An 11,555-nucleotide genomic window follows, 5' to 3' on the forward strand; every position below is an offset into this window, starting at 1 on the left:
GTTTCGCTGCTTTAACCTTGCTGGAAAATTTTCACGTGTTCATGAGTGTAAGCTGTTTCTTCATTGCGTGTATGTGCGTTTGTGGGTGGGTTATTTTAACTTTTTTCTCCAACAAGGCATTTCTCTAATTGTGTATGTTTTTAATTTTGTTTCCCAAATTTTGATTTCCCACCTTAAATAACAGCATTCCATGTCTTCAGCCAGGAATTAGAGCTTGCTTGTGAGATTCAGGGACACATGGTGCCAAAAACAATTCAGTGAAAAACTTGCCTGAAAATTTCCAGTGATGGTAACCGATAACTGGAGGAGAAGATGTCCTTTAAGCTTCTTTTTCGGTTATGGACAAAGTGAGAGGTCAAACTGTAAAATTTTGAGCCAGAGCTTGGCATGTGTGTCGTCCCAATTTTATTAATCTATCCTTTTGCTGCTGTACTCAGGTTTCCAGGTTGAGAGAAATCCACCTGTATTAAGAGACTAAAACATTCATTTACTATTTTTCTTACAACATCCATTTGGTTCATCTGCCTAGATTTTACTCTCTCTCTTGGTGCATAGTTCACACAGTCAGGCAGTTGCCTTTTATGGGCATGCAAGTTTCCGGTCACTTACCCCCAGCAGCTGCGAAGCCGTCTCTCCCATATCAAAACCCAGCCAAACATTAAACATTCACCGTAGTGATTTAAAACTTTATTTGTAATATTGTAATCAGCAAAATCAGCGTTTTAATTACAGGCATGTATCATTGTTTGCAAATCATATTTATAAAACTCAATAACACGCTAAACAGGAAGTCCTCTGTGGGCTTCACAGCAACCACCTCATTTGCATGTTCACACACTATCTAAAAATAGCTCGCAGCGCACTGTCGTCACACACAGCCTCGTTTCACACTCAACTCTCTATGTTATTTTACAAAGACGTCTTATATTTACACTCACTCTCAGGCCTGAAAGTTTTAGCGCCTACACAATTTTGACAAATTTAAGATAACGGGTCCAACCGAAGAAAGTCCAACTTTTTTGTAATCAATTAACCAGTATCAGACTCGAACTGTATCTGGCCTCATCTCTAAAGTCCCTACCTCAATTTAAAGTGCCCAAAAAAGCGCAGATAAGGAGACTCGAACTCCTAGTTATTCTGGAGTGCCCCAAGCTCCACAGTGACCAACTGAACTAACCCTGTTCGCCGACAGGTCCGCGGCCAGGAGGGAGCGTAACCTCCGGGCTATGCGCCTCTTAGTGGACTCTAACCACCGTTCTAACAAAATTTATAATACTTTTAAACAACAGACAACACCCAAAAAACAAGAGCATGACTGAGGCAGATGCAACGTTGTTGACATTGGAGACTCGAACTCGCAAAATGACCAACAGAAATGCAATCTTTAGACCAATGGAGACTCGAACTCACAAAATGACCAATTCCCTATCCAACTACCTGAGACTCTAACTCAGTATTATTTTCCTTTACCTTGGGACTCTAACCCAGTATTATTACTTGTAACCTTACTTCAAATTTCAACACTCATGAGATTTTTTCCTCAAAATCAAAACAGACACTCACCGACAACTTTTACTGAATAGACATTTAATTTCATCGTCCAATTCAGCACACTTCGGATAAAATCAACAGGCCTGTGCCTACCTCTTTTATAAAGGCGCCTGTCCACTCAGTTCGATTGCCGGATAATGTCTGCCCGTCTGACCACCTCGGACCGTCCAAGCCTCCAAAACTTCCATCCCAATACCACAGGACGAGCCCCCAAAACTGTTACGGATTCAAATATTGGGAATGGATACAAGAGGAAACCAAAATAACCACACTGGTCCGGCCGGGTCAAGTCAAACGATGATTTAATGAACACACGCGTGGGAGATGGACACCATACAGCAGACAGCATCAGATCTCAAAATGGTGGAGCCTTGATCAAACTTTTATAGCCTCTAGTGGCCCCCACCTAATCATAAAAGCCTAAACATTCACATTCTTTCTCTCACACAGCGCCTAAGCTACAACCTTGGCTCCCTGTTTATCTGCTCCTGCTAAGATGGGGCAGTATACTCTGTTCTCTTCTAATCAGACAAATAAGACGATGACTTTCTGTGAACAATATTTCTTATAACTCAGCAGTATAATGCATCATAAAACAATATCATTCATTCACAATAAATCAACAGTCTAATGTAATGCAAATCAGTTTACCAAATGTAATAGTTATCACCCTCTTCTAATTCAGGAGCATAATGCAAACTAAAACTACATAATAATTCACAATCTTTAATTAGGGGTCTAACATGGCATAAAATAATATTATAATCTGACAATTCCCCCTGATGAGCTCTTTAGACATAAAGAGCTCACTTACACCCTGCAATCCAGTGTTGCCGGGTTCATTTCTCCTTACTCCTTAGGCCTTTTGTCCCCCTGTTGGGTGAACCATATGTGAGATGACCTCTGTGTTTGCGCAGTTCAGATGCAAGAAAAACTTTTATTACAACAACAACAGTAGATACAGATGATACTCCCATCACTCCCCAGTTCTCCCACAGCTTTATTTCGGTGCTACCTTATACCCTCCAAACGTACTCGGACTAGAACCTCTGTCCGAGGAGCTTTTAACCTTTATTTTATTGCTGTAGGCACCAGTGTCTTCCAGTCGGGTGATCCTCGGCTCTTGTTTCCTTCAACATCAGGGGTTAGACAACCCTTCAGTCGTTGCACAGATCAGGGGATTATTCTGCCCCGATTTCAAACAATGATCTGTGTATTCTGGGATCACAGCTGTGTTCCCCATGAAAAGCAACAGAAAGGTGTTCTCCTTATGACCAACAGCCTCTCGAACGTCGTTGGTGTGGTGTTCCTGGATTTCCGTCAACCCCTTCGTGGTTATCGCTGTGTTTATTTGATCCATCCTTTTTAGGTGACTAACTGGAGCCCAAAATGCCATGACACTTGAACCCAGTTGATGTTTCCGCAGTCACCGTAACTGTCTCTGCTGCCAAGGATCCTCGTATATCTGTGACCTCGTCTGGTGTCTGTTCCTTTCTCTGTAAGAGACAGAAAACCAAAACACCTCTCTTCCTAGCTCTAATCTAATGTTGCTGTCTACTGATCTTTTGGTGATTCAGAATTGGTTTAGAACATTCAGAATGTCCCAAGGACTTATCCTAATTTAGTGTATGTGTGTGTAAGCGTGTTTGCATTTAGCCCGCTGCACTCAAGGCATTTCCTACACTTTATCAGTCCGGACTATCGCCGAACGAAGCTTATGACCTTCAAAAAACCGAGTGCCAACTCATTATAAGCACATTTGCAAGATATGTATAAAAATGATTAAAACCACTCATTCTAATAAAAGACATAAAACAAATTAGCCATTTCTAATTCTAACATGTGTCCATTCAATGAAGCTAGAAAATTAAAAGAAAAGGTTAGTGACCTCATATCTTAGAAAGTATCAGACTTTCTCCTGTCCAGTGTCGTTGCTCCAGTCTTGTTATTCTGTGTTAGGGAATGAAATCAATTTAATTGTCATGTTTAGATCTGTTCAACACCTGGCTCCGCCCAGAGCCTGCGTCTTCACAATTGTCTACAAACAAAACCTGTATTAATATGAACTTCACTTCAACATGAACTTGTTGACTACTTTTGACACCTGTAGATAGAAGATTAACATGTACATAACACATAAATCTATGGTTTGCTTCCTAACCAAGCTTTCTAGCCTCAGCTGCCAAGTTCAGACTGACTTGACTCATTCAAATCTAGTAACCCTCACAAAGATGAGGCCTGAAAGACTCATTTGCAAGCAGAATATGAAACCATTGGTTGATGTTACAGTTCATGCATTAAATTAAAAAATGAGAACAAAAATACCTTCATGAATTTTTCAAATAAAAAATATTTATTTGTGTGTTTTTTTAATACAGTCAAAATAAGAGATTAGGCTATATCTTTCTTTCACTGTTAGTCTGTTAAGTACAGAGGACCAGGAGAGTCATGCGCATTAAAATATACATTAGTTATTAATGTCATTTACAAAATAATTTAATTCCTTTAATTTATTTTATTTATAACTTTATATGTTTAAATTATAAAATTCATTTCTTGATCATTCAATGTACAATAAGAAGATACTTCTGCCCTTAGCTGAATGTCTCTATCCAGCTTATGCAGAGAGCTAAACATTAAATGGCTTTAATGAACACTCAGGAGACTGTGTCGCATTCTTCAGAGCTTTACTGATTTGCGCCATTTGTAAATACTTTTGTTCCTTTTAAAAAAATATTATGACTTCTCAAGAGCAACCGATGCAGTAATTGTTAGAGACAGAGAAATGGACCTTCCCTGACGAGTGCTGGGAGAAAAACTCTGGCGCTTCCCCATTAACACACTAGATGGCAGACCTATACATTGATTCCATTATTTACAGAACAAATGACCTGACCCGTCATATAACAAACTTAAAACATACCCATGGGACAGAATAATAATTTATAAATAAATACTTCAAAATTAACTATTAATCTATTCATAAATACTTCAAATGAAATGGGTTTTAAGAAAAGGGGATTAAACTCAATAACAATGTGATTTCAAAAAACAAAATAAAATGATTCAAAAGTCTAATATTAATAGAGATTTATTTTCAAAATGGCAATTCCAGTCTTCTGTTTTAAATGTATTTCTATTTCCTGTTAGCTATGGGAACAACTAGCATAGTAGCTCATGCATTAGATTTGGTATTAACTATGGGTTGAGCTAACAGATTAACTATTGGATTAGCTTTACCATGTTTCTTGTGTCATTTAAAATATTAACTGGGCTTTGTTGTTGTTTTTTTAGGTGTGGCTGATTTCTAGCTTTCTGCCATCCACCTTCTGGAAGGTTCCAGTTTTATATAAGAAAAACAATGAATCGTAACATTGACTTGATTACTTAAAACATGGCAAAATGTTTGTGCCCCGTTGGAGATCTTTTTGAAATGTACATATTTTGCTTTGGTCTGTAGAAGCATTTCCTGATTTAGCATTTTTGTGATTACTTTGGTCCTTGGAAAAAAAGTCAACATAAACTAGCCATGTGGTCAGATGTAAGGAGCTATCTGATTGGTTGGACAGGCTGGGCTGTCTGGACTTTTCTATGCTAAGGAGACCTTTTTAAGAAGAGTGTGTTCTTGTATATAGGGCATATGCTTTCTTGACAAAAAGATAAAGGGATTAATCATCCATGTGTCTGGTGTCATTATACAGGAGCATATGTTTGTTTTTTATGAAAACTGCTGATCTCAGACCTGCACAGCTTCTGATTCCAACCCTGCATATCTGCAGTCAGCTGCATCAAGAACATGATATTTTCTCTGACAGCTTTATACCCAATGTAAGATAAAAGGTCTTCACTTGTATGTTGAAGTAAAAAACCTGCAATTCTCTCACTGTGTTAAATGTATTTAATCTGAAGTAGAAGGAGCTCTGTAGGGGGAATGTATGAAAAGAATGCATTTCTGAAAAACCATTGTCAGTAAATCGTCAGCAGTAATATTGATTTATGTAGTGTAAAATGCTGATGGGGAATGTTTTTTCCTCCAGAATAAATCCTTAAACGTTCTGTGCAGTTTGTCAGTAATAACATTTGGCACATGTCTGACCTATCTTAAGACACAAAATATGTAAGAATGTAAAAACTCTAATATTAGTCATCAGCTTTAATGTCTGTTATTTATCAACATATCTGAAACCAGGGGCGATTCTAGAATCAGAGCTTTGGGGGTGCTGAGCACCCAGAGAGCTGCCCAGCCAGGCAAGATAAACTTTACTTGTAACGATGAGACTTCTTCCTTGTCTCTGTCAGTCCCTGCATCCTTAAATGTCTCCAGTTGTCCCGAGTTCTCTCTGACTGTGTCCTTGGTGCATTTAAACCCCTGTTCCTCCCTGTCCCCGTCATCTGTTGTCTTCATCTCCGTTATCAGTCATCATAGTTTTACCATCTCTGTGCAAATCTGCTAATTTCTTTATTAAATCATATGATTCTTAAATTCATCAAGTCTCTCTGTGCCTGGGTCCTCGTCACAAAACATGACATCACTGTTTTGTACATTTTAACACAATTTAATCCCCACATTTGTGAAAGAAAAGCAAAACACTTTTTTTGAAAAGTCTGTAACAAAACCATCAAATCTGAAAAAAAGCTTATTTAAGTGCTGCTAAAGACTACTACTGCAAAAGAAGAATGGATTGGAATAGAGCAGGGCGACATGACCAAAAATATTTAGTGAGTAGTGAGTAAAAAGTAAACTGAGTGCATTTTTTGGACAGAGATTTACTTTTAATATGTATGTATAATAAAATACAGATACATAAAAAATACACTCCAAAAATAGAAGAGTCCTTGAAATACAGTACAGTACAAAGTATTAATAAAGAAATTATAAAAATTAAGACACCGTGGTCTATGGTACAATGTATACAATGTATGAAAAGATCTTTACTGCAGATACTCCTATGGCTTTGCAGATTTTTTATTTTATTTTAACCTATGTCGCCTCACCTTGAAGTTGGCCAATCTTTCTATCACATTTTGGTGGTCAAGTCTCTCAAGCATCTCTTTCTCAACTGACATTACAGCCAGGTGCTGGAGTCTCCTATGACCCATGGTCCTTCTCAGCCAGGTATGGAGCTGACACAAGACACTAAAACACCTCTCACAGCTACAGCTGCAAACTGGGATTGTTAGGGCAACCTGAATAACAGTTTTCAGTCTGGGGAAGATCTGATTATCCAGAAGATTGTACAATGTTAACATATCTGGAATGGCACCAGCCTCACTCTTGAACTTCAAAAAGTTTTTGGCAACCGTGACTTCCTCTAAATGAAGTTCAATATGGTAATGCAGTGCCAGGGCTGACAACCCAGTTTGTTTTGCAGATTCTGTACAGCAGCTTTAATATAGGGAGAACACAAATTCCAGATTTTATGAGTAAAATTTGTTTGTTTTTTTCTTTGTCAGTTTAACAGTTTCTGTTTTGCCTGTTAGTATTCCCTGTCTGTTTTCTTACCTGGTTCTTCCTGACCTCGTACTTTCTCCTCTTTCCTCTCTCCCTCTTTGGACTGACAATCATAGACAAATAGATTGTATTCAATTAGATTCAAAAATTACATTAATATGAAAAAAATACTATTAATATCACTAATAAAAAAGTCCTCACTCTGTGTACTTTCAACCAAAAGGCAAATAACCAAACCACATGTACATCTAATAAAAGATATAAATATTGAAACACTGATCCAACATTATCCTTTATTGATGGATCATTTGATCTTACACTTTTACCTGAATGTGGCTCCTTTTTTTGAAAAAACTTCCTTATATCCATTATGAGCCTGGCTGTCTCTCTGTACACACACACACACACACACACACACACACACACACACACACACACACACACACACCACTTCTGCTGCTTAAAATGAACAGAAACGTCAGCCTGAAACAAATCGAATTGAAATGAAAAGTACAAGTCATATTGACAAAATTCTTTCACCGTGAGCGGCAGCAATATCTAGTCTACTGAATTCTCAGTTTTCATGCCTGTGGAGTTTATTATATAGACGTGGTGACAGTGTAAAGACAGCCTGCTCTTCTGATTTTCAAACGAACCTTCTGAGCCATTTTAACATTAGAATCTATGGAAGAGTTGGAGGGAGGAGGCTGTGCATTGGTGACATTTATGACAGAACCATAACACCTATTACAATAATAAACACATTGGATGACAGAGGACAGCGATGGCTACGTTTTGAGGGTAAAATCATACCTGTAGAGCAAACGCTGCGGACACAGCAGCAGTTTTAAGAAAAGATTTTAAGATTAATTCCCCCCCTCCTCTCACTCTAGCAGTTGAGCTGTCTCACTCTAGCGCCAACATTCCGTCCCATACACACCCATTATAAACTCTGAAACGGCTGAAAAAAAAGGATGAAACTTAAACTGGAACTGAAGAAAAAGTATAATAGATATTGAAAAGATAAATACAAGTTGAATAGTTGACTGTCTTGTCTGCGTTTTAAAGTTTGAATGGTGGCTCTACGTCAATGTATGTGGAAGTAGTTAGAGTTGAAAGAGGAGTGAGTTGAAGGAGAATTTGAAGGGTCTCCCCATTGAAATACATGGGAAATTTTTGTTGAATAAAGTTGAATAAATTTAAAAATATAAATGTTAAAAATGAGAAAAATACAAGCAGTCATGTCCAAAAGAAGAGGAATCTAACGGTGTTTGAATGCTTTTATAGCATTCACACTAATTAAGAACAGAAGAGCAAAAAGGACACTTACCATAAGAGTCAAGACAAACAGCATTAATGTGACATCAATGTGACATCACAGAATTGCCTTTGAAGATAGCTGTAGGGGGCGGAGCCAGGTTTCAAGAAAACCCACAAATGCACCCCATGTAGACAGAAACTGTAAGCACTACACTAGCTTTTTAGTTTGAGTTTCCATTTGGAACCCACATTACCTAGTTGAGTAGATAACTAGTTGCACTTGATAACTTTGCGCAAACAATATAAATACGAATTAAATACATTCATTTAAAAAAGGCTGCCACACTAGAATTACAGCATAAACAACTTGAAAAATTAAGAAAAAAAGAAAAACGCCTCATAGCTGAGAACAAGGAACAGCAGAAGACAATATCAGTTAAGGTGTGTAAACAACAAATGGATGATATTTCGAGGCTTAAACAGGAAGCCCGCGCCCATCTCTCAGAAATAGACCAACTAAGAAAACGTATGGCTCAATGTGAGATGAAGGCCGCAGGATCAGAGAAATATGAGAAAAAAATCCTGGACCTTCAAAAGAGATGCAAAGACCTGGAAAGGAAACATGCCACTGAAAAAAAGAGACGGGAGCAGAAAGAAAAAGATATGGAATTTCTGTCTCGTCTTCAAGGAAAAGTCAATAGACTGAGCAAAGAAAATGAGGCCCTGAAGCAAGAATTAAAGCAGGTGACCACTGAAAAAAAACTAAAAGTAAAAGAACTGAAGGAAAAAGAAGAACGGATAAAAAATGAGCTTAGAGTCCAGGACCAGCTCAAAGAAGAGAGGGCCAACTTTGAAAAAACGACATCAGAATATCTTGTAGAGGCTAGCACGCTGTTTCAATGTAGAGACAGACTTAAAACAGTGGAGGCACAAGAAGAGAAATTAAAAGCTGAAATTAAAACATGGCAAAAAAAAGCAGAGGATTTTGAAGAGCAAAAGGACAGGGTCATTATGGAGAAAAACACATTGATAATGAAAAATAATGAACTGTCAGATTTGCTTTTGGGAAAGGACTTGGATAATAAAAAACTAGTAAAACAGTTAAAAGAAAAACGAGAGGAAATAGAAAGTCAGACAAAGGAAGCCTCAAAGGAAGCCTCAAAGCAGCTTTCTAACATGCAACACCTGGAGAAAGTCCTGCAGATGAAAAATGAACAAATAGCCAAACTTGAAAGTGAGTGGCGGGAATCCTTCAAGAAAATGACATCCCAAGATCATGAGATTGTCAGTCTGAGAAATGCTCTGAAAGAAACAGAACACAGACTAAAAATACAGATGACGCACGATGAGTTTTGGCCTCAGCATGAAAAACTTAATAAGGAGTTATCTGAGGCTAAGACCGTGATCAGTCAATGTAAGGACACCATAGAGTCACTGACAAAAGACGCAGAACAAAAGAATAGTGAACGAGAAATGATTCAAGCAGAGCTATCCAAGTATCAGACCAGGTATTTTGCTGTGAAAAATAAACTGGAGCTCAACAAACAAAAGCAGGCAGAAGCGCAGACGGCACAGGCCAAACAACTTGCCTGTGTTGACAAGGAGCGCAACGTAGTTAAGAAAAGGCTGGTCCAGATTTTGGCAGACAAAGAAAAGTTGGACAAAGAGCTCACACACTACAAAGAAATTGTGTTTCAGCAGCAACAAAACATAAAAGAGCTGGAAACTGAAATTCAAATGAGTTCAATTCAAAGACAAACGATTGAAGGACAAAAACAGGAAATTGACCATCTGACGGAGCAGATAAAGGACCTGCGTGAGGAGAATTCCTTAAAGGTTGCCATTGAGCTGGACAAATACGCTGCAAAAACGCAGGAAACAATCTTCTCGCAGTGGCGAACAAACAGACTTAACGCTAAAAGAGAAATACACATGTCCAGTCACGCATTAGTATTTGAACAGCACCGCCGGGACCGCCTGTTATGCAAATATAAACAGCTGGTCACAGAAAAGGACAAAGAAATTAAAGAACTACGGTCAACGCTGAATCAGGAGGCTGCACTTCAAAACAAAGATGCCATACAGAAACTCCACAGATGTGAGTGGGAAAATCGCGACCTCAAAAAGCAGTTAGTAACAACACAGCGAATCCTTTCTGTATATGAGGCTAAGAACAGCAGCCTTGTAGAAGAAAATAAACAACTGACACTTGAGGTGAGCGCAAAGCACACCCCGCTACCTCAGATTTCCACCAAGGCCAAGTCAAACTCTATGGCGAAATCATATGAGCAGTCTGAGGTTGGGCGCTCAACCAGATTCATCTCCAGCATTCCTCAAAAGACAGAAAAAAAGGTTTATTTCCTCCCTCCTCTCGTAGGCAAAACATCGGCATTGCAGAATGTAAGCAGTAGACTCTCCAGATTAACCAACACACCCCCATAATTAAGTAACAGACCCCATCAGCCAGGTCATCATGTGACAGGTTGAAGGACTACTGCATATAAAACTGTTCAGTTAATACTAATTCATATCAGTTGATATAAGGACAAAATAAGGTAAATATGGTAAGAAAATGGTTAAGAGTTTATTATTTTTCACGTTATATTAATGGCTTTCATGTTATTTAAGAGAACTGCAATCTATACATCTCTGATCAGCTAGTAAGCCTTTTCTGGGATCGATTTGTAGTGTCTCTATTCTCCACTAGGGGGCTTTCGCGCGTTCTCCTCACTGCAATAAACGACTGCATGAGAGACGCAAGTTATAATCACTCTCGTGATTCTTTTCCCCCTGTTTTCAGGGGTGTAACATTCACACCAGTAAGAAACCTGCTGCCCTGTTCCCACACCAGAAATAACAATTTTAAACTATAATTAAAACTCAATCACTAAGGGATATGGTTAAAAACAATACTAAAAATACACTGAGGCAATTACATCTCTAACCCAGGAGGGCCTGTATTTCCCTTAACACCAAAAATAGTAGACAACAATAAATAATAACATCTGTTTGCTGTGAGGAAGTGACATGAACACATTCCATCTGTGTCACTACCTCACCCCCAACCAGTCGCGGCAGATGACTGCCCCTTTCTGAGCCTGGTTCTGCCGGAGGTCTCTGCCTGTTAACAGGCAGTTTTTCCTCCCCACTGTCGCCAAGTGCTTGCTCATAGGGGGTCCTCGGATTGTTGGGGTTTCTGTAATATTGTAGGGTCTTTACCTTACAATATAAAGTGCCTTGAAGCAGCTTCTTGTGAACTGGCACTATGCAAATAAAAAATTATTGGACTGAA

At 38.6% G+C, this 11,555-nt stretch overlaps 1 protein-coding gene across 1 annotated transcript; it reads left to right on the top strand.

Annotated features, from left to right (window-relative positions):
* Positions 1-8,313: 8,313 nt before the first annotated feature.
* Positions 8,314-11,555, top strand: LOC146504512 (uncharacterized). The gene has a single exon (XM_085131076.1). The coding sequence runs from the start codon at positions 8,720-8,722 to the stop codon at positions 10,703-10,705; it is 1,986 nt and encodes a 661-aa protein (XP_084987202.1). The 5' UTR covers positions 8,314-8,719; the 3' UTR covers positions 10,706-11,555.

The sequence above is a fragment of the Neolamprologus multifasciatus genome, chromosome 14, assembly GCF_963576455.1.
Source record: "Neolamprologus multifasciatus chromosome 14, fNeoMul1.2, whole genome shotgun sequence".
NCBI classification, from domain to species: Eukaryota; Metazoa; Chordata; class Actinopteri; order Cichliformes; family Cichlidae; genus Neolamprologus; species Neolamprologus multifasciatus.

Coding starts and splice junctions, on each gene's coding strand:
- LOC146504512 (XM_085131076.1), top strand. CDS start 8,720: ATGGATGATATTTCGAGGCTTAAACAGGAAGCCCGCGCCCATCTCTCA.